Source organism: Podarcis pityusensis (assembly GCF_964106645.2).
Source record: "Podarcis pityusensis genome assembly, chromosome: 3".
NCBI lineage: Eukaryota > Metazoa > Chordata > Lepidosauria > Squamata > Lacertidae > Podarcis > Podarcis pityusensis.
In genome coordinates, this window is record NC_138026.1 from 77181301 (window position 1) to 77205373 (window position 24073).

The 24073-nt window shown below is 41.0% G+C and overlaps 1 protein-coding gene across 2 annotated transcripts in view; it reads right to left on the minus strand.

Annotated features, from left to right (window-relative positions):
• The window catches only part of NID1 (nidogen 1), a 54807-nt gene that overhangs the window by 22406 nt on the left and 8328 nt on the right, over positions 1–24073 (minus strand). For both annotated transcript variants that reach the window (XR_013983596.1, XM_080997651.1), the window contains exons 2-12: positions 21449–21748; positions 20062–20291; positions 17572–17987; positions 14583–14732; positions 13585–13836; positions 10705–10905; positions 10117–10359; positions 9033–9176; positions 7857–7985; positions 2365–2508; positions 686–808 (exon numbers count right to left, since the gene is read on the minus strand). Coding sequence is in view for 1 of the 2 variants with exons in the window: in XM_080997651.1 (XP_080853777.1) it covers positions 686–808; positions 2365–2508; positions 7857–7985; positions 9033–9176; positions 10117–10359; positions 10705–10905; positions 13585–13836; positions 14583–14732; positions 17572–17987; positions 20062–20291; positions 21449–21748 (2332 nt within the window). In the remaining variant the exon portion in view is untranslated. The remainder of the gene's footprint in view (positions 1–685; positions 809–2364; positions 2509–7856; positions 7986–9032; positions 9177–10116; positions 10360–10704; positions 10906–13584; positions 13837–14582; positions 14733–17571; positions 17988–20061; positions 20292–21448; positions 21749–24073) is intronic.

Below are 24073 nucleotides of genomic sequence, written 5' to 3' on the forward strand. Positions count from 1 at the left end.
GAAATCACTATGATAACACAATCTTAATTCAAAATAATGAAGTTACAACCCAAAAGGAAATCTAACATAATTAGCAAAACAATGCAAAGCAAAATTACAGCATTACTTCCAAACAAGTTCACAGTAGAGGAAAGATAGCATTTTTCAGCAAAACAAATAGCAAAATGGAAGAGAGAACACTCATCTTTCTGGAGTGAATGTGATAGTCTTATAAATAGCATGGAATATTTTCTATTCCACCAACTGATCAGATTAGATTACGTAGCTCTTAGTGTTCCTTGCACAAAATTTCAGTGTGTATTAGCTAAAATCATAAGCTGACAAAGGAGATATTTAACTCAGAAAACAAGCCAGAATTCATGCAAGGCTTAATTTTCAAAAACATGTGATTCCCAACTGAAATCCTATACTCACTTCAGAATATATCTCATTAAATTCAATAGCCCTTATTTCTGAGTTAACATATAAAGGATTTAACTGTAAAAAGTCTTAAAGTAAAAAGAGAATCTTGATAAACTCTGGAAAGCGCCATATTAAATAATCTGCTTGATAAAATAATTCAGGTTTTTTAAAAAATCAGAATACACAGCTGTTAAACAACTTCTGTTCATTTAATGGCATTCCACCCTGCTGTCTTTCAACAGATTGCTTCTGCTAGGATTTTTAGAAAATAACATTTATTTACCTCCTGTCACACACTGGAAACCATCCCCACGATAACCTGCCTTACACTGGCAGCTGAAGGACCCTTGTGTGTTATAGCAATAAGCATCCGGATGACAGCGGCTCAGCTTACATTCATCTTCATCTATAAAAGAAAAGAAAAGAAAGGCCGTATTATAAGATGCACCCCTTTTAAGGAACTGAAAAATATGCATGTAGGTCAGCCTTAGGTCCTCTGTTACAAGGACCTGGACCTGCATCCTTTTTCATATGCTACCATGAGACAAACATCTCATTCAGCCAGGATGTTGGGCAGCTATGACCACGCACATTGGTCAAAGTTTCATGATATAATGAGTTTAAATGTCCATTGACTCACCATTCAAATAACTGATGTTTTAAGTTTCATAAGCAATGTTTTATACATGAACAGATTGTAGGTTGGGCAGTTGGTCCCAGAGCATAGAATCACAGCAAGCCAACCAGACTGCCAAAAAGACAAGGAGATAATCTATTGGACATAGCATCATAGCTGTCAACTTACAGATTTGAAAATAAGGAACCAGCAGCCTTGAAAATAAGGGACCAGCAGCCAAAATAAGGGACCTGCAGCCTCACCTGTTCCAGGCACTCCAGTCTTCCTGTCCTCCTGCAGTCTGGTCAAACTCATGCTGGTAGCTTTGAGAACACTGTCCAACCAACTTTGTAACCAGAGGTTCAACTGAACAGAATCTGAATCACATGCACCACAAGGCCTATGCAGCCTCAACTTAAAATGGCTCCCCGGCCTGGCTTTGCACTGCAAAGTTTGCAGCAGCACGTACAACAAAATGGTGTCCAGCATTCAAAAACCCCCTCAGCTTGCATTAACTAGCCACACACAAGGCATGCAAGCTCCACCTCCCAGTCGTTCTTAGACTTCTTATTGGGTGAGCAACACAGCCAAGCAACACAGTTGGAGCCTCCCTCCTCCCTGGCCGGCAGGGAGGGAGGGAGAGGAGCTGCTTCCTTTGAAATTTAAGGGACATCATTTAAGAGACATTTAAGGGACATCCATCAATAAGGGACAGCAGCGGGACATGGCGCTGGAATAAGGGACTGTCCTTTCAAATAAGGGACACTTGACAGCTATGCATAGCATACCATGTGCTAAACTAGGGTAACCTAAACTAGGACAACCATGTTAGAAGAGGGAAGGACTCAATGTGACATAGGTAGCTTGGGAAAACAACACTGTGCATTGCGGTGCATTTCCACTAACAAAATATTTTATGATATGTGCAGTCAGATGAGCTTTATAAATGGTACACTAAAGATCAGAAATCTTTTAACTGTTGATATGCAAATGAGGATGCTGACAATTTAAGATGCATCTCATAAACATGGATATTATCGCTATTGATTTGTTTATTTCTGCGATTTAGGATAGTCACATGCCTTTGGGAATAACAGCATTTCCATATGAATGCCAGCAAACAACACTAGTAAAAAGAGGTTTTTAGAGAAGATTAAAATGTGGAGAAAACGTGTGTAGCGAAGACAGTGTAGAAACTGCTTTATTCTGGTTTTAGATTCCCAACTCCAAAAATTGTTACAGAAAGCAAAAAAGCCAAAACAAATTATTGAGGATCAGATAACCAAGCTGTACAAAGGCCTCCAAGGACAAGACAGAAGGGAGGGGGGGTTCATGGTGCCACTTACCCTCGCAGGAACGTCCATCCCCAGAGAAGCCTGGTAGACATGCACAGATATAAGAAGAGCCACCAGAGTATATGCAGCGGGCACGCTGAGGGATGTCACAAGTGTGTGTTCCCGTCACACAATGATTGACGACACGTTCAATAGCTACAAGGTAGGAACACTCACTTTAATATTTTTTAACAGAGGGAAATGCAAATGAAACAAAAATAAAACTAGAACTAACATTTTCAGTTAGTTCTAGCATAAAAACTAACACTACGCTAAGAATATATAACATTTTACATTACAGCACACTGAAAACTGGGTGTGGAAATCACACTAACTGTGAACAGCCCAAGCATTACTTGAAAGCTGTTTGGGGTTTTCCCAGACAATCCTATTGCCACCAGTAGTTAAATTGTATTTTGTCCTTCAAATCTATTACAGTTTCAACGCTTTCTCACTTGGGTCTTTGGGTTTGTTAGTCATCTGGCGGTCCCACTCCGCCAGTTACTTTTCCTTGTCATTTCTTTCACTCCCTTTAAGCCATGGATTTCTCAAACTTCCTTTTAGTGTGTTCAGTCACATGCAGCTGTTCAGTGACCACCTTTTTACGAGGCTTGCTCACAATTCTACGTGAGGTTACACTTCTGTACTATCCTATATATAATAATTCCTCCTTAATGTCTTCCCCACTAATACTTCTGTTGCAAAGTCATAAATATTATTATTTTCACCTAACAGCTCTCTTCCATCCATCCTTGTTAACTGTACAAGTTATCGTCCCTGTCTCCTGGGCATGTGGTGAGGAATAGACCATTATATATAAAGGAAATGGCCTGTTCCCCAAATTACATGCCTAGGAGACAGGGAAGATCGCTCCTTTCTCTTGTTTTTTTGCTCTTCAGTGGCAACAAAATTTGCACTTTCCTTGATGTATGGGGACACGAATAAACTTCTAATTGCTGGCCTTTCTTCCTCATAGCCCCTTCAGTTAGTTAATTACACAACCTTCAAGATGCAAGTCCTGGTCTTCAGCTGATCCCTTCGCTCAGCTCCCCTTATTCATTTTTATGTTTTCCCCTCACTCTGCATGAGCTTATCAGCTAACCATTCTCTCATTATTAAATCTGTGTTTTCTTCCATTGTGCTTTCTCTTGAGTCAATTTTTTCCCACAATCCCCCCACCAACCCCACTTCTTCAAACCCTTATTAGTTTTCTTTACTTCCCTCCATTGTTTGAACTAGACAACAATGCTTCAGAATTTCTCAGGAAGAAAATGAATACTACAAGTATTGCCCATTGTCTGCAAAATTTAGATTCAAGTTTAATCTACTCCATATGGTTCAGTAGAAAAAATAATCAAACCCAGAAATAGAGCATACATTTTCGTAGTGCAATACTGTATTATTATTACTGTTACAGTTGCTATTATTATTTTAAATTAATTAGTTTAATTTATATCCCGTGCTTTCTCCCAAAGGGGCCCAGGGTGGGCAATTGATTTTATTAAAATGACTTATATACTGCTCTTCAGAACTATCATCTCACAAAGCATTTTACAATCACTAAAATACATCAACAACGATAATTAAAATACAGTAGTAAGACTACTGATTCTGATTACAATAAGAGACTGATTACAAACATAGACTAAAGTATAATAAAGCCAGCATTGTACACCTGGTCCAGCCAGTCTAACTGAGGTGCCAACTTGACATTTTCATTCCCAAAGACCATTCTAAAGAAGTATGTCTTTAGAGCTCTTTTTTAAAAAAGAGTTCAGTGTTGGGGGCCTTCCTGATTTATTGTGGAATTGAGTTTTATAAAAGGGAGGCCTCTGTAGAAAAGGCCCTGTTCCTTATGTCCACCAGCCAAATAGCTTTTACTGTTGGGCATCTCAACATGCCCTCTTTCATAGGTCTTAGGATATGAGTAGGGCTGGTATAGGTGCAAGTAGACTCTAACCTGATGCCAAACCATTTAGAGCTTTAAAGGTTTTCACTAGTACTTTAACTTGTCTTCGAATTGTACTAGCAACCAGTGCAACTGGTGAAGTATCAGCATGATATAATCTAACTGGCCAGGCCAAAAACAAGCCAGATGTATTCTGCACCAACTGTGGTTTCTGAGCTGCCTTCAAAGGCAATCCAAAGAGAGAAAATTGCAGTAGTCACTTTTGGAAGTTGTTAATGCCTGAATGACCGTAGTAAGGTCTGACCTCCCCATCAATGATTGGTTGAATTCTACTACCCAAGCTTGTTGAGTTTCCCTATCCACAATACTTCCATCTTATCTGAATTAAGCTTCAGATTGTTTAGCCTCATGCAACCCAGAAGAGCCTACTGACATTTGCTGAAGCTGAAAAGCATCAAAATATGTCGGTAAGTGAGGGACTCCTCAGTCTTCCAAGCTGGATTTATATTACAACAAGGTTAACCTGGGCCATTTGGAGCAAAAAATAAACCTATTAAGAAGGCATTACCAAGAGGTAAGGATATTACACAAAACTGAAAAGGGAAGGACCTGAAAAAGAAACAAGATTCTGGGCAGGGCTACCTTTCTTACTGTGGCCACCCTGAGTAGAATGCGGAAAGTCAGAGCCTGCCAAGCCTTCCTCTACAATACATTTAAGGACTAGGGAGTAATTTAAATGAAACAAGTTCCTCCCCAGTTTAACAGCATGGGGGACAAGATAACACTCTAAGGCACCCCATAGGCCAATGGCTAAGGGATGAAACAAACGACCAAGCACCACCATCTGAACCTGAACCTCCAGGAAAGACTGAAGTCACTGCAACACAATTCCCCCAAATCCCAATGGAACAGCCAGAAGGTCGGTGATCTCAAAAGCTACTGGGATAAGCACTGCCATCTCCTCATTCTGGCTGGCAGGCTGGCGAAGTATCTAATCTAGAGGTTTGAATACTTTAATACCAGTACTTCCCTTCCTCCCCTCCCCTCAAACCGAGGCTGGTGCTGTGAAATGAAATTATCTACAATGACAACATTTGCAAGGATAACAAAACACTGGAGACCTCTCGCAAATGCTGCTCACACAGAGGATGATTTACTATCTTACGAAAAACTAAGCCAAAGATGACCAAAGATTGTAATTTGGCAATCACATCAGGAGCTCAGTAAGATATTAAAACATTGGCAGATGAATGAGTTCTAAACAAACACAAAACAATACCAAACTGAACAAGTCACTGCTAGGTTTTGACATCTGGGATTTAAGATAACTCTAGAGATATTCTGTATTCAAAACATGTCAGAAATAAAAATATTTCTACCATTCTTAAATCAAAAATTCATGTAAATTTTTAAATTAAAATTTCATTTTTACTGAAAAGGGGAGCCTTGTTTGATTTTGATTTTTTTTAAAATTGCTAATAATGCCTAAAGCAGCCTTCACAGCTTGCTCTATAGAGCATCCTACAGAACACATAGCCTGTCCTCACTGTTTCTACCATGAAAGCTGTTCTTCTGAGGACTAAACCCTCAGAATATCTGCCTTTAGGGCACACACGGCTCTGTTTTACAACACCTCACTGCTGCTCTGCACCTTGCTTTATGTGTTGCTCGAGGCAGCTGCTTCACTCTGTCTAATAGTAGAGCCAGTCCTAGAACTGGCAGCTAAATCTTACTTCAACACTAAAGGTGAAGTAAGTGTCCTCTTCACTACACCTAAAGCTGCAGGCTAGTTTCAGAGTGGACAAGACATGCCATGTCACATGCATAGCTCTGTCCTCCAAAAGAGATAAATGGTCATGGGGCTTAGGGGGAACAGGCAGGGATTTTGCTACTTCTGCCCACAACATCTGCCGCCTGAGGCACTCACCTCACTTTGCCTAACCAATAGAGGCAGAAGTGAATTTTCTTCCAAGTAAGCATGCACAGAATCAGACTATTAGACGGTTATCCACTATCTTTGGCAAAAGAGTAAGCTAACCAATTACTTCTGGGGGAAAGAGAAAGAAAGTAAACCGTTCAGGAAATGCTTTGCTGTAGTCTCAAGCTCAAATTTCCTTCAAACAGATGTTTAAACAACTAAATGAAAGAAAGGAAAGATTTGATACAGTTGTTTGGCACATCCTACAAAGCTGTCTGTGTAAAGCTTCCACAAATCCTCTCATGTTACATAACTTCGCCATGTATTTCATCAGTCTTCATATATTAAAGACATTTATTATTGGATCAGCTGCACTTACAAGTCTTTCATCTTCCCCTCAGTACTCCTTACCAAAATTATTTACATAGGATGCTATTAATGGATGCTATTAATGGAAAAGACAGCATAGCTGTCTCAGGCTTGTAGAACTTATTCCCCTCAGCCCAAAAGTAAAAAAATAAAAATAAATAAAATTAATGGTATTGATTTAATCAGATTTTGTATTTAAATGAATATACATATACATAAATATGTATGTTTGAAATCTCAGTTGCAAAGAACACAATATTCAAATATGAACTATAAGCAGGGCTATCTTAAGCATATGCGGCGCCGGGGTGCAAAGATCCGCCCGATGCCCCCCCAGGTTGCCCAGTCCCAGAGGACGGCAGAGCCAGCCGGCCACCTCAGCGTCTTGCTGGCTCGGTTGCCCCCGAACTCACGGTGCAGAGCCGCCTGCAGCAGAAGAGTCCATCGCGGTGCTCTGACCAATGGGTGGGCTCTTCCCCGGACTCAACTCTCAGGCCCTGAACTCTCGGCCTGGCGTCCCTGAGAGCCTGGTGCCCGGGTGCCCCACACCCCTAGAGCCTATGGGTAAGACAGCCCTGACTATAAGTGATGTCACACATGTGGGGGGTGTTGTTTTGTTTTGTTTACATATACTTTACAGCTCACTTTTAAAAAGTTGCCTGGTGATTCAAGGGAGAAGTGGGGTAGCCAGCTCCTGACTCTAGTCTGTTGACTCTTGCTCTAACGCTTCTGGATAACATTCAGAAAAAGCATTTAGGAATGGTATCTTCAATTTCTGTACAACTAGAGCCTAATCATCCCAGCCTCCTCTACAGTTTGCTATTGCAAGCAGGATACATCTCTGACCCATAGCAAGTTGTGGATGAGAGAATGGACTGCTGCAGTGATGCAGATCAAAAGTGGGAGAGCCCGTTCCAGGATGCTAAGTTCTGACCTGGAACAGCATGCAGTCTTTAGGTCAGGACCTGGCATCCCTACTGAGGGGGAGAACAAGTACTTTGCATGAGTTAAAAAGGGCCCTGGCTTAGCTTAAACCAGATGGCATGCTTTGGATGATGTCCAAAGCAGACCAAGCCTGCAGTGCCTATCCAGTAATAATCCTTTACAAAACCTAAATATTGCCTTCCCCAAATCAAGGAACAGCATTCTTTACATTTCTGATATTTTTCAAATAAAATAAACAAACTTTTTTTTTTTACAAAAACAACCAACAAATTAAGGGAGGTATTAAAAAATAACCTCTATGTTCTCCATCAGATCTCAGTTTCCTATTAACAATAACAGAAAGTTTCCAAAATTAAAACTCACCCACACACGTTCGCCCATCAGCTGAGAATTGATATCCCTCTAGACACTCACATCGGAAAGTGCCTGGCTGATTAATACAGTCTGCATTGTCACCGCACACTGTTGGTTGCTCCTGACATTCATCTATATCTACAAAAAGAGGCAATGTTATTATATAGAGGTCACTAATATAATTCCTGAAGGGCAGGCCATGACATATGTATAACTTAGGCATCTATTTTAGCTGAAGTAAAGTTATATATTGAAAGCCTGTTTAAACTAAGCTATTGTATGTGACTGCAGTCCAATGCCTAGATAGAAATAACTGAATCTCCTCTGATTGCAGGATTCAAAGCATTTGCCAAGTAACATGTCAAGGCACAAGTGATAAAGTGCACAGTGTCTTACTCTGCCATTTTGGTATGTTGATTAATTTGTACCTGCCCTATTCCTAAGAGCTTTGTACAGTAGTTTAGAATTGAAACAACATGATCCAACCTAGATTCAATGCACAGTTGCAGATAAAAATTCCCCTGATTTGATTTGATTTCTAATAAAGTAGCCTCAGGATGCTGTGAGCTTGAGGGGAGGAACTGTGGAGGAATTAGGCTACTTTATTATTTCCTCTCCAGCTATTATTCTGCTCAAAACCACTCCCACCTCCTTTTCCCTCAAAGGTGGGCAGGTTCTCCTTTAAGTCTGTTGAAGTGGGGCTCAGGTGCCCTCATCAATTTGTGTGTCTTTCTGCTAGACCAGAGCTTTTCAAACTTTTCAAGTTGGTGACTTTTGGGACATACATCATTTCGCGATACAATAATTCAGTTTTGCATCATTTCGCAATGCAGTAATTCAGTTTTACTAGCAACCAGAGGTTAAACTAACCCCTTTCCAGCCCCAGGAGGAGTGCAGGGAGCATTCATGCGACACACCTACACACTGCAGCCGACATACTAACGTGTCGCAACACACAGAAAAGCTCTGTGCTAGACGCTGTTTCAGGGAAAGATAATAAGTCACTTAGGAAGATGTCCTACGGATATGTTTTAGTGGATCCATAGTGATGTTGTTATCAAGCAGCTGAACTCATAGTTCCAAGAAAATATCCAACTGAATTCACTTGTAGCATCTTTGAGTTCAGCTGTTTGAAAACTCTATGGAAGTCAGTTTGTTTTTTCCTAAAGAGACATATTTTCATACCATAACATGTACGTCCGTTTCCTCGGAAGCCCACAGAGCATTCACAGGTAAACTGATTGCCTGTTCCTGGACGACAAACTGCATTTGTGTCACATTGGTGGGTCCCTGTGTAGCAGGGATTGCGGCTTTTATCACCTGTACCATCTGTTAAGAAGCCACAGAAGATAATAAAATGAGAATGCATGTAATGTTCTCAATACTGCTACTGCTATACTACTATACATTTACAAAGACTGGCCTTCAGACATGTAATACATGGCTTGGGAGAACATTTCTCATAATGCTTAAACTCTCCATGGTCAATTGCTATCAAACACACTTCTCTAGTTTGACACTAGAACTGATTCCTACAAACAAACAAACAAACAAACAAACAAACAAACAAACACAACCTTCAAATTCCATGGCTCTAACAGTAATGAATGCTAAATATGTATCACTAATAGTCTAAAGCCATTATCATAAATATTTCTAAGTTTACTCATTATATACAGAGAAGAACTCTCAATTAGTAGTAGCTATGGAAGAGGAAGGGAACAATTTCTATATTTGAGGGATGCATTCCCTCTTTGGTAGTTTGTCAGGAGTCACATACTGGGGTTGGCCAGGGCTGTGGGTAGCAGAAAAGCCAAAAAGAGGGTGAGGCCAGAGCCAGTAGTAGGCAGACCTACCCCTTCTCTCTCCTGCCCCAAGAAAAAAATTGCCCCTGCATGGTTCCCCATTCCTGAATCATGACACAAAAAGTTCATCACATGCCACATGTCCCAGAATAATGGCTGTGGCTTTGCATCTGCTATGAATGTGGAACATTTCATATACTTTTGTGCACTCTTCTGCAAGCTGTATGCCAATCAATGGGGAGAAAAGGTGGACAACTTCTGTTTGTGCTCTTCTCAGAGATACCTGGCTGGCTTCTGTGGGAAGCAAGAGTTGGAATAGATCTACCTTTAGTCAGATCCTTTGGGACCATTCTTACAAATAATCTCTTCCGTTTGACAGCCCACAGGGAAAAAGAGACAGGAATCTAATGAACCTTAAAACAGTACAATGGAAACAAACCAGAAAAAAAATTCACCGAACATACCAATTGGACCAATCGAATTGCTCATGGCATATCGTAAAATTTGTTCATCTCTGTTATACAAGACAAAGACACTGTCCACTGATAGCTGCTGAGTCGCTGAAACTGGATGGTGAGAGTCATCGTGAATGCACTCCTCAAATGTGATTGTCTGCCGCCATTGATATGGAACTGTGTAAGATGGAGACACCCCATCCCTTTCTGGTTCTGTCACTGTATACTCTCTAGTAGATGACGATGTGATAACTGAAACAAGGAAAGAATCTTATATAAATAAGAAGGGAATTAAAATATTGAGTAAATTCATTCAGTCTTTGGTACTCACATATGAGTGTATTAAAAAAACCCAAAGCTATGATTGTTACTTTATATACAGCTAGAAATTTTAATTTGTGTATTGAAAATTTGTATAGGAACCAAATTCGATGAAAAGATTAGTCTAAAAGCTCTTCAAATGTTACAGTGACAAGCTTCTTGACAAATGTAGGACAAAACAGAAGATTCCTCTTGCAGTGCTCATTCTTGTCACAGGCTTTGACAACTTGTTAAAATGAAATGGAAGTAGGAAGGTTTCGCAACTATTCAACTCACCTGAGCTAGAAGAGTGATAGAGCTCAGTGTAGGGCTCTATATGAACTGAAGAACCAAATGGGATCTCAGGCACTTTGCCTTCAAGTTCTGTGCTGATTGTAAGATGTCCATGTTCATCAATTCCACTGAATTTCTGTTTAATGGTCACCCTTTCATTGCTGTTGAGGAATGTAACTTCAGCTTGTCTTGTAAACTCACCACCTAGAAGATTAATGAAACTTTTTATTTCTGTTTTTAAATAAACATTCACCATGTGCTGAAACGCATATAGTTGAGACCGCAGTCTCCTTAAACTGAATGTGCTGTCAAACCTACACTATGGGATCTGGTTATAATTGATGGCCCTTCTTTTTCCTAGTTAAAGAGAAATGTATACATTACCAAAGACTGAAATGACTGAAGGGTTCTCCAGCATTACTTCTGATAAGGAATGGATTAATATCCCAGTATTTGTCTCAAATCTATCTAGGTTTTTGCAATCATCCTTTACAGAATTTGAACAACCTTGAGGAGAATGTGGGACAGTCTTTTCAGATGTGGACTGACAAAGCACTATTCTTACCTGGCTTGCAGACTGGCTTGTGATTCATTTGGTGACAGTGTGTAAACTCACTCCTCTCCATTTCCTGGACACAACTTGACCACAACCTACTCTAAAAATGGCATCCCTATGTGATTGAGTTTCCAGAACTGATACCAGCAAAATTTGAGATGGAATTGTCAATGTATGTGTCATTTTTAAGTGTGATCTATACTGGGATTGCAGAGATGAAGATGGAAACTTTGATTTAAATTTTTAACATTAAAATATGTTGTATGCCCAAGTGCTGGTATTTGCATCCTATTTTTGAAGGGTAAATAAGTGAAATGGACAAGGCACCAGCCCCTTAAACTCTCTAAAAATGAGTTGAAATTAACAACCCCCTTATTCATTTCACCTAAGTTTCCCTTCTCCATCCATAGAACAGTGGCAAGAGTAGCACAGGAGCTTTATTGGGGAATCAAGTGGGTTGATGAAGTTCCCCAAACAGCAGCAGGTGGGAACTCCAACTGAGAGAAGAACCATCTCCCCTTCCCAAGTGGAGGAGCAATGGTAGGATGAGTGATTTTTTACACAGATGTTCAGTTTTTAAAGGCTTAATTTCTGAGCAGAGGTACAGTGGTACCTCTGGTTACAAACAATTCATTCCGGACGTCTGTTCTTAACCTGAAACTGTTCTTAACCTGAGGTACCACTTTAGATAAACCTGAGGTACCACTTTAGCTAATGAGGCCTCCCGCTGCCACCACACAATTTCTGTTCTCATCCTGAGGTAAAGTTCTTAACCCAAGGTACTACTTCCAGGTTAGCGGAGTCTGTAACCCGAAGTGTTTGTAACCCAAGGTACCACTGTACAGTTATTCCTTCTCGTTATGCATTGCATTGGAACTACATGCTGTGCCATTAGTATTGAATTAGTAGGATCTGAATATAGTGCTAACAAAAAAAAATGCTTTCACACACATAAGCTGACAAACAGTACTGGTTTCAATGGGGGGGGGAATAGCACAGATTTCAGAATAATTTCTCCCAGCTTAATTTTCCTAAAACAACATGGTAAATGCTGTTACCTTCATAGGTATCAGCTAAATGCTGTAATTTTTGAAACGAGTGAACTTTCTCCCCTGTGACCTTTCAAACAAAAGACGTATTTGAAGTAATATCAGTGGGGAGCAGCTGTTTTGAAGCAAAAAATGTAAACAATGAAATTCAAGAAAAGCCTGAAGTTGCCCTTTGCTCAAGAGAGTTTCCTGTCTGCTTGCTTTCTACTGATCACTTTTTAAGCTTTGGTGCAATAAAGGGGAAAGGGGGTTGTTTTCACTCCCCCATAGGCAAGTAGTATGATAAACCGGTGGTTGTGTCCTGATGAATGTCCTTTGCCTACATTTATTATTCAACCAGTCAGAAGGAAGAGATTTCAGTGGGAGCTTGGTTTACAGCACCTTTTCCACCTGCACAAATTGCTGTGCCATTAATTTTATTATACTTACTGAATTTACACACCCACCCAGACGTAATTTAAGATTAGGGGCAGTTCAGAAAACAAATACATCTGTATCCCCCTCTTCTCTGCAGTCTGAGTTATTACTGTTCCAGTATTCAAGCTTTCCCCCCCAACTGTCCTTTTTGTTTCTCTCCTTAAGTATCAAAACCAATACTGAACACTTTTCTCACTCCTCTCTGATTAGTTGTCCTTGAAGCTTCCGGTTTTTCTCTGGTTTCACTGTAGGAAAACTGGGGCTACACAGTGTGTGGGGGGGTGCTGTTGTTTTTGTTTGTTACTATTGTATGTATTTTTATATTGTAAACCACCCAGTGATCCTCAGATAAAGGACAGCATAGAAATTTTAACAACAACATACAACACAATAACTAATAAAATCCAAAAATACAATTAAAAATATGTATTGCTGCAGATGGCTGTTACTAGCTTCTTCTGTGACCCAACTCTCCCTCCATCTAATTTCCTTTCCTTGGTCTAGGCAGTCTGCAACACCCTGGACAAAATCACCAATGCTTTGCCTCTCACCACTTGCTAGCAGCCCAGAAGTAAGGTCACTACTGGGATGGGCAGCAAACAATATGGACTTTTATACCTGTGCTTGATGTCTCTTTGCTGTCACTTGTTTCTCTAAATTAAGTGTCCCTGTCTTACAGAAATTAAGAGAGGTTGGTGTAACGTTACAAAAATGGTCGATGGAGAAATATAATATGTTTCTGAGGCATGTCCTTTGAAGCAGATTGGCAACAATGAACTTCTTTATTTTACAACAGAGTCCCTGTGAATTGTCTACAAAGCAGATGCATGCAACTTTTAAAAAGCAAATGTAAAAATTTACCAGTAATGCTGAATCCATTTTTATATCCTTGTTGCTCCACAGCAAACATCCACCCAATGATACCTCCGATAGAGGCAAGAGGAAGCAAGGAGAAACCCAAAGCTTCTGGAATTGTGCTGATGGCAGTGTACGCCCGTCCATGGTTCATCACGACGTAAGAGTGGAGGTCAGTGTTTTCAAATACAATTGGGACTGGATTGTTTCCCACGAAGATCCGTCCTTTGACTTTTCCATTGACTCGCTGAGGAGAACCTTATTATAACAAAACCAAAGTAGCCAGGTTATATAGCACAGCCATTATATATTAAAAGTTTTGAAGCACCACACTTAAAAACACTGGTCTGTGTTGTAAACTTTGTATGTTTATTACAATGTAAAAGAATAACAGATCACAATAATCAGAAACTAGGCACCGCCTTATTCACTTTAGACAAATGAACCACTTACATATATATGTTGATATTTACATAGAATATATTTGCTATGTTCATCCATACATCTTTAATCTCTATTTGTAAACTTCTGAACTCCTTTATATGCTGAGAATCAGTTCTAATTTCAACTAAAAAGTGCACAATCTGTTTATTTGCTTCTAAAGTTCAATAAAAAATGGAACTGCATAATCTGATCATCCAATGTAGTATTACATAATGTAGTTTCTTCTGACAATTTAATGAGTTTCACAAACCAAGTTCCTCTAGTGTTGCAGATCTCTAGTTTTCCTGAACCTTTCTTCAGTAAGAGGTTTAAACACAAGCATAAAATGTATCCCATTTATGAGTTTGGTTAACCAAGTCTTTTATCTCTAAGTATTAATCTAAAAGGGTGGTAGGTGACAACACCCTCCCTTTATCACTGCAGTATGTTCAATCCCTATGCTTTGCATTGCTGGAGATATGATGGAAATAATTGCATTCAGCAGGAAAAAAACTGATCATTAAAATGCATGTGTGTGGTATATATTAGAGTCATGAGTTTTGAAACAATTTTTAAATTACCTTCTGCTACACACTGCCTGCCATTTCCTTTGTAGCCAGCACTACAACTGCAACAAAAGCCATTTGGATAGTCTGTGCAAACAGCATGAACTGAACACTGATGACGGTTGTTTGCACAGCTTTGCTGGACATCTGTACTGTAACGAAACACTGCAGAGAGAGTAAAAAAGGAAAGTTCTCAGTATAATGCATTTCAGAGAGCGGTCAGAAATGTTGCCCCTGTCCTCGCCATAAAACATCTTAACCCACACATGGTGGGTTTTATTTTCCCTGTCACTTTGCTTGGCAGCTGAGAAATAAAGAGTGATCTGGCAGGACAGCAAAATATACCACCACTGTGCCGCAGGAGTATTGCCTCCTGCACTAGCACTGCTGCATAACCCTCTGGTTATGAAACACAAATCTAGATTTATGAAACAGAAATCTAGTTATTTTCTGTTTTGCTTTTGCTTTTTTAAAAAGCTGTTTGAAGCTTCAGATGTGTGTGGAAGGTGATAAATAAAAAAATAATCTGAAGGGAAGATACATGCCTGCATGTACACAATAGACACGCAGGAGGACTTTGCCAAATGTTCTTGGGCATGGATTTGCTGGCCTGTATTTTGAAACATGAGAAGCACCTTAAAATACATTGTCCACTGCAGGGACATGTAACGGACATGCTGTAAATGCCTGCTTTGTGACATATAAAGCAGCCTTCAGAATGTCATTAGCCATTAGCAGGCATTTGGTCCATGGGGAAGTAATTACAGCTTACACAGGGGACAAATCTATGGGTCCCTACGGACTGTACAAGCAGGACTATGCTGATTTCCAACAGTCAAAATGAGTCAACCAACGTTTTGATTCACAGCACTCTCCTTCCTAGCTTAGTTGGTTAGAGTGTGGTGCGGATTAACACCAAGGTTGCCGGTTTGACCCCCGTATGGGACAGCTGCATATTCCTCCACTGCAGGGAGTTGGACTAGATGATCCTCAGGGTCCCTTCCAACTCTACAATTCTAAGATAGTTGTGAACCAGGATATCTATCACAGGTACCGTATTTTTCGCACCATAGGGCGCACCGGACCATAGGGCGCACCTAGTTTTTAGAAGAAGAAATCAATAAAAAAAATCTTTTTCCCGCCCCAGCCCCAAAGAGCAGTGTACAGGCTGCGCACAACCTCTCCCTGCCAGAGGGGTTGTGCGCGGCTATGGAACAAGCCAAGGCAGCAAGTGGGATGAATCACGCTGGCTGTTTTGGCTTCCTCTTTAGCCCTGTGCAATCCCTCCCTGCCAGGAGAGGCTGCGTGGAGCTAAAGAAGCCATAGCCCCGTGCAGCCTCTCCCTGTCGGAGGGGTTGCGCGCGGCTATGGAACAAGCCAAGGCAGCGAGCGGGATGGATCCCGCTGGCTGCTTTGGCTTCCTCTTTAGCCCTGCGCAATCCCTCCCTGCTGGGAGAGGCTGCGCAGGGCTAAAGAAGCCATAGCCCCGTGCAGCCTCTCCCTGCCGGAGGGGTTGCGCGCGGCTATGGCAGAAGCCTGCATTCGCTCCATAGGACGCACACACATTTCCCCTCAATTTTTGGAGGGGAAAAACTGCGTCCAATGGAGCGAAAAATACGGTATTTATATTTTGCTTTTGAACAATTATATTAGGGAACACAAATTAACATAACAGCATTTGTTGTGCCACATGTAATCATTATGGTTTGCTCATTTCAAAGGGCTGTTCTTGACTTGACAAAGTATTGCCTTTCTTTAAATAACTATTTTACCTCAGTTTTCAGTCTAAAAGGCTCTCCCACATACATTCACACAAATATTCCCAGTGGCTCACAGATCAATAAAAACAGGAACCCTGACCTCAGGCTTACAATCTAAAGGTTATAAGCAAAAGGGTAACAATATGAGGAGGAAGGAGAACAACAACAAGCAAACTCGGGCATCGATTTTTAAGTAATGAAGTTCTTACACTGACCAGCTAGACTGGAAACAGTTCAGGGACAGGAAGAGCCAAAAGGAATAGGTCTCTCAGCAGAGCCATCCAAGTGGCCCTGCTTCCTTTTCTTCCTTTGCTATAGCCTGGCTGCAGCCAGATAGGAGTGGCTGTACTTCACTTCCCCCCCTCTGAAGTAATGGATGTGGCAACTGAGATATCACATCTGAGGAGCGATAGTACAGTATAGATCTTTATAGCTTAGTAGGGACTCCCAAGGCATGCAGGAAAATCCTGTTAACCCCTACCAACTGGCTGAATTTGAGGGCTGCACACACACTGTTCTCATGATGCCAGTGAATATTGGCTGCAGAGAACAACAACAACAACAATACCCCCGCCCATCTGGCTGGGTTTCCTACTGCAGACTTGTGCTCTTAGCTCTCAATGGCATAGTGGTGAAGGAAATAGGCTCTGGAGGATCTGTGTCCAATTCTCTCCCCCCCCCCTCTTTCTCCCTCTCTTAATATATAATTTTTAAGCTCTGAGAGAATCTGGCCTCTCTGGGGAAGAGAAACAGGACTCATAGATGGTATAAGGTACCCCTGCCCGTACGGGCCAGTCTTGACAGACTCTAGGGTTGTGCACCCATCTCACTCAAGAGGCCGGGGGCCAGCGCTGTCCGGAGACACTTCCGGGTCACGTGGCCAGCGTGACAAGCCGCATCTGGCGAGCCAGTGCAGCACACGGAAACGCCGTTTACCTTCCCGCTAGTAAGCGGTCCCTATTTATCTACTTGCACCCGGGGGTGCTTTCGAACTGCTAGGTTGGCAGGCGCTGGGACCGAGCAACGGGAGCGCACCCCGCCGCGGGGATTCGAACCGCCGACGTTTCGATCGGCAAGCCCTAGGCACTGAGGCTTTTACCCACAGTGCCACCCGCGTCCCTCCATAGATGGTATATGTACATATTATTCAAACAGGCTACTGGGTTTTGATCAGATCATGATGCTAGTCAATTAGTCAATTCTGTGGTTCCTGAAATGACCATTCAAATACCAAATGACCTTACCAATTCCAGTTTCATCATCTTCTTCTACATCAATAATCTGAGTGTGGTGCCTGGGAAATTGCTGGTTTGGAAACTGGAGAGGTGGGCTTTTCCCTGTTGGGAACGGATTCGCAGCTGGAGGATGCTCTGTTAAAGCTTGATAAGGAGGCTGAAAGCCATCTGCTTCTGCTGGCTGAGGTAAGTTGTAGCTAATGTGCAGCTGATCTCCTCTGCTAGAAATATCTTCAGATACTTCCGGCTGGTTTATTTCAATGGAACCTTGCTCTGATATGGACGGTTCTGTAGCCACTTCCTGAAACTGGTCATAATCACTATACTCTGCACTGGTAGCAGTCTCAGTGACTTTGGCTGGCAGGATACTCTCTGAGCCACCAATCTCAAATGCCCAGACTCCTTGTTTTCCCATATTGCTGCTCCTAAAATAAAAGAAATCTCTAACTGTATATTACAACAAGAACTGTACATTTTATATTTTTTAAAGTTAATTTTATCTACGATTTGTTTGCCACAACCACGATGCTAACACATTTGCTCAAAATCAGACTTAAGTTGCACACCACTCCATGCAAACCACTTCCCAAGGAAATTGGTACCCATATTGTATTGATTTTTCAGTAGCTTCCATGCCACCTAAGTTGGGCCATAATGTGTGAGCAACTCATTTGTTCAGCCTATCATGAACAAACATTCACACTGTAATGGCTCTTCCACCACCACCACCTTCTTTCTTTGTTGTCTGTTTATTTTTATTTATTTGTAAGAAATTTTTATTGGGTTTCATAAACAAGGATCATAGGAATAAATAAAAAAATAACACAAATAAATAGACCAAGTCTCATGTAATTTGTCTATCACAAAAATAGCATAATAGATTTGAAGTAATATCTGCAACATATGGTTCATTTTTAGTGGTTAATGTATAAGTTCTTAGTTCATGAACTGGTTTAAACAAAAACAAAGAGGAAACAGGATAGAACAGAGTTAACAGATAACATTCAACATTGCATAGCTAAATGCCTAATCGGGAGTCCTTGTGGTTGTGTTTACATTAAGTATGAGTAATGGTCATTTTTGCTCAATGAAACAATATAAAGTGTTGGTATATTGATGAATGTGGGAGAGGGGTTCAAAGTCAAATATAAAAAATTATGTTTAAATTTAAATTTAGATCAAGCAGATGGAGCCAAATGCTGCTTAGGTGTGTGTGTATTCAATTTCTGCAATACTGGCATACAGTGGCGGAGGAAGAGGGGAGCAGGGGGAGCGTACTGTCCCCTGCAGCACGATCCCGATGGGGAGCCATCGCGACTGCCCCCTGCCCGCGCTCGACACCATGCCCCCAGGATGCACGCCACACCCCCAGGACACGCATCAGCCATGCCCCCACCTGCTCTCCACCCCCCGGTGCCAGAGCATGAAGCTCCGCCACTGCTGGCATATGCTATGAAATTAACCACACTGTGGTAAAGCCATATTTCTTGATTTGTTCACATGTCATTTGTAGTTTATTTGTTAATCTCTCAAGGAGGGCTGTTTCCCAAACTGTTTTCTTACTACATGTATATGATTGTGCTAGAAAGGTCTTTCCAGTACATATCTGGTTATGTTGTCTCTCGCTGCTTCTAATAAATGTCTTATTAATTCTTTATTATGTAAATACAGATTGTTTTCTTGGAATATATTCAATAAAGCTAATTCTGGTCTTACTTCCAATTGTTGTTTTGTTATTTTATTAATTCCTTGGAATACTGAATTTCAGAAAGCCTGGATTTTTGTACATTTCCAGCACATGTGGAGATATGTACCAAGTGTGGGGCAGCCCCTCCAGCGAATGTGGTGAGGCACCAGGGTGGATCACTGCCAGCTTCCTAGCAGTTAGGTACCATCTATAGGTGAGTTTTACGGTTAATTCTCTGCTGATTACCAAATAGACCTGAAAGGTATTTTTGACCAAAGTCTATTCCACTGACTTGGGTCGAGTTTATCACCAAAATCATATCCCCACTGATAGCTAATGAACAAAAAAGGAGAGAGTGGACAGCCTTACTTTGTTCCCCATCAAATCCCCACCAGGGATGAATTTATATTGTTTATTCTTACTGTGATGGAAGCTTCAGAGTATATTTGTTTCAAAATTTGTTTGATTTTGGCGCCAAATTGCATTTATATCTTTGTTGTCTATTTAGAATGTCAAACTTGAAACTGACTTTTAGAATATGAAAAAGTAAAGTGACATGCACACTGATGGTGCTTCATCAGTGACTATAACAGGTACATATAACAGGTACACAGGTGGAAAAAACTTTTAACATTTCTGATCCCTTATCCGCAAATAAAATAAGAATGCGGATTTAAAAATGAATATCAAAAGCCTTTTCAAGTTTATGAAGATTAATTGCATTTTGTGATATAGAAGATTACTAACATCATTTATGTATCAAAAAGTCTTATAGGAAATACAGGTTTTTTGAAAAACATTAAAAAGCATACTTGTGCAGATTTCCAATGAACTCTTCTTCATTAGCAATTATATTGTATATTCCAGGTTTTACCCATAAGAAGTAATTTGTAGAGGGTTGACTGAAGCCAACAACAGCAGGGATAACTTCCTTATTATTTTTAGTATGTGTACTATGGAACTGCAAACCATCCTCTGGATAAAGGAAAACAGCATAGGAACTCGAATCAGAAGACGCTAAAACAGCCTGGAATGTGTTTCTCTGTGGAGAAGATTTAAATTTTATTTATTTGTAGAAAAAAATTGCAAGATTAGACATAAAGACGAGACTCTGGGTTTGTGCACACTGGAGTTCACTGTGTGCTTTCAGCTGTTTGCATTCCCAATCAAGTTGCACAGAACACATGACATCACCCAACACCAATCGTAAAGCTTTCCCCTTGTAAATTCAAGTTTATCTGATACAGGGATAATCCAGCAAATTGGTGGAAATTAGGCTCCAAATTGCTCCACTTGGGGTCATAGAAAATTGGTTTTATTGTTTTTGGGTGGGTCATTTATCACTTTGTGCTGCTCCCCACCCCATGTTCCCTACTTTCTTGTTGCTTCCATTTCTTTTTCAGCTAGTCTCGTAACATAGCTATATATACATTTGATCCCTCAGATTCGCACAAAGCCAGAAAACTGCACAAGCAAACCACATAAAAAAATTACAATTGCTTCACTGTGTGCTTTTGCACACTTCCTGGGCAGGGATTTATTTTTTTTAAACAAAGTGTGTGCATGCAGGCAGCTGTGTGCATGTCCTGTCAGTACTTAATTGACACATTAGAACAAAAGAAGGCAGGGACAAACACAAATGTGAATACAGTACCTACTGGTATGAGGGGAAAAGAACACATTTGCTCTTAATATACAAATAGAGATTCAAAGTATGGGTGTGGACTACTTTGATGTAATTTGAATGCGGAAGAAAGTTGATTAAAAGCTAAATATGTGGACTCAAATGTGGACAAGCCCTTCAAATACAAGCTGAGTTGATTCAGTGATAACAGAATATGGAATCAATGATTTATTATCTTTAGGAGTATCCTCAAAACTATTCTTTCTAAAAAGGATATTGTTTTGAACACTAAACATCACAGAACTTTGTAATTCATAAAAGGAAGAAGTCCTACTGCAGACCCAAAGCATTCATTTGACTTATTAAATCTGAAGTTCTGAATCTGCATAACTAAGATAAATTTACAACCTGCATCTCTCTCTTCCAAAAAGCCTTTGCCATTCCTAGACTGCAAGCTACATCCATTTACTAGGGGGTAAGCTCCAAGCAAAGATACATAGGACTGCAGTTTCACTTAGTTTGCATATCATCCTGGTACTTCTCATTTGTCTATTGCTATGCTGTCATAAGCTCACCTTCACTTGTAGAGCGGCATCTTCTCCAGGTCCTGCATAAGGAGCCACAGAATCCCAGGTAACAATGACAACATTGCTTGGATCAAAGACAGACTCTGGAAAGCCCCTTTTAATATACTGAGCAGCAAGCTGGAGGACATCTGGGGATGAATCTTCCCTGTAGTACACTTTCCCATGTCCGCCTGCAGTATCCAAATCAGCATAAAAGGGAGCGATACCTCCAAAGCTGACTGGAAGCTGACCAGGGTTATCTTCGTCCCTTGATGGCTCACTTACTGCAATGATGCCATTAGTAAGAACCTAGAAAAATAATTAGGAAAATGTTACAAACAGTGAATACATGCTAGATATAGGCAGGCAGGGATGGATGGACAAATCTGTTTATTTGGGTTCTTTAATCTCATTTTTTTCCAGTTTTAAGCTCAGTTCTTCACATATCCCATCAGTTTTCAAACTTCTTTAAAAAGGAGAGGAGAGTCCTCACAATGATTTGTCAACATTTTAGTGTACATTTCTCATATGCGTTTTTGCTAGCAATTTCCCCTAGCATAACACATTCAATTTTCACAAACGCAGCATTTTGGGTTGGAGAACTGCATCACAAAATTCATGGAAGTGCAGACTTCAAGTGCATTTCTATTTGTGCATTGTTTCAGGAAGTGGGAACTAGGTAAAAAGGTAGAGGGACCCCTGACTGTTAGGTCCAGTTGTGACCGACTCTGGGGTTGCGGTGCTCATCTCGCTTTACTCACCGAGGGAGCCGGCGTACAGCTTCTGGGTCATGTGGCCAGCATGACTAAGCCGCTTCTGGCGAACCAGAGCAGTGCACAGAAACGCCATTTACCTTCCTGCCGGAGTGGTACCTATTTATCTACTTGCACTTTGACGTGCTTTCGAACTGCTAGGTATGCGACGTTAACATATGAGAGTGCTGGAGGTGAAATAGTTAAACAAGTTACCCAATCAGAACCCAGGGGGTGGAGTCAGAGGGACTATAAAACCAGCTCTGGGAGGGGCGAAGGGAGGAGTTTGTTGGGAGTTGGGTGGTTGGTTGGAATGGGAGTGAATTGGGATAGAGTCTGTGGGTAGGTTGAGTTAGTGTAGAGAAATAAGCTGAGTCAGGAACAGTTAGGAGCTAGGAAGACAAGTAAATATCTGAGAGATGGTTTAGTGAGTGCGAGCAGGTAGCGGAAGTTATAGGTTTGGATAGGCACCCCATGATTGTAATTGACCGATACCGTTTATGAAACCACACGCTTGTTAAACTGCAATAAATAAACAGAGGTTTATGTTCCAATTTAACCCTGACTGGACTCAGTATTGTACCAGGTAGGGCCTGGGTGGTGGCAGCGAGAAATAAAGTGGTGGACAAGTAATCAATAGACGGTGAAATGTCCGGGGACCCTGTGTGATCGCCACACTAGGTTAGCAGGAGCAGAAACCGAGCAATGGGAGCTCACCCCGTCGCGGGGATTTGAACGGCCAACCTTCTGATCAGCAAGCGCTAGACTCTGTGGTTTAGACCACAGCACCACCTGCTTCCCTCAGGAACTAGGTAGTTTTGTATTAAAAATGCTAACCAAACCTAATTTATCCCTGATTCCTACCAGCAGCGACTTCCTGTTTCACAATTAGACCAGGTTACAGAGCCTCCTTATCTGCCACGGCCTGTGGTCTCTGCTATGTTGCAATGTTACATAGATCACTTAAGATGTCAAGAAGAAAAAACTCTACACTTTGCATCTTTCACTGATTACATTATTGCATCCTTGGCATTTCCTTATCAAAATAAGATCACCAGTGTAGTCATTCCAGGCTCTTCTCAAACAGAGACAGCTGTGCTGTTCTCCAGAATATCTACAGGATGCCAAAACAACAGATACAACAGACACACTTTCTGATGAGATAAACATTACTAAAAAATCCAAGCTGCCCAAAGCTCTGATGCAAAGACGTTTGCAAAAATGGCATAGGAAATTTTTGTATCAATGAGTGGAGAACTTTGGCAAATAGGAATATCTGACATTGCAGGTAGCTGGCATGTAAATCTGTGATAGGAAATGACTCGTACATAAGATATAGAGCATTGATCATGACTTTCCTAGTATAGACTGGAGATATGACACACGGCAAATTCTTCCAGCCTTGGAGTAGCTGCTTCAGCCATTTACAGTTCAACAGAGCACCATGCCTCCAAATACAATTTTCATACATTTTGCGAACACTGAATATTCAGGACTTACTCTAGAGTGTAGTTTGTAAGTTAAGGTTAGAGTAGTAGACAATAATGGGAATTCAAATGGGGTGGGTGTGGGTGTGCATACACAAACACATCATTTGAATTCCTATTATTGTCTCCAAGTTTTAAATGAATCCTTTCATGATACCTAATAAAGTTGTCTAAGAGAGTCAGCCTAATCCTCTTCCCTAAGCCTGGCTGAGGCTTTATGGAGCAGCAAGGACACTGCTGCATGTACATTCTATGCGTGGCACCCGGCATGGAGCAGAGGCAGGCAGGCAGCTGCATCAGCAAGGAGCTGGCACAGCCATTGGGCCTGAAATTGGACCCATGCTGTCCGAACTGTTACAAATTAAAAGTTACACTAGCATCTGACCTGGTAGTGG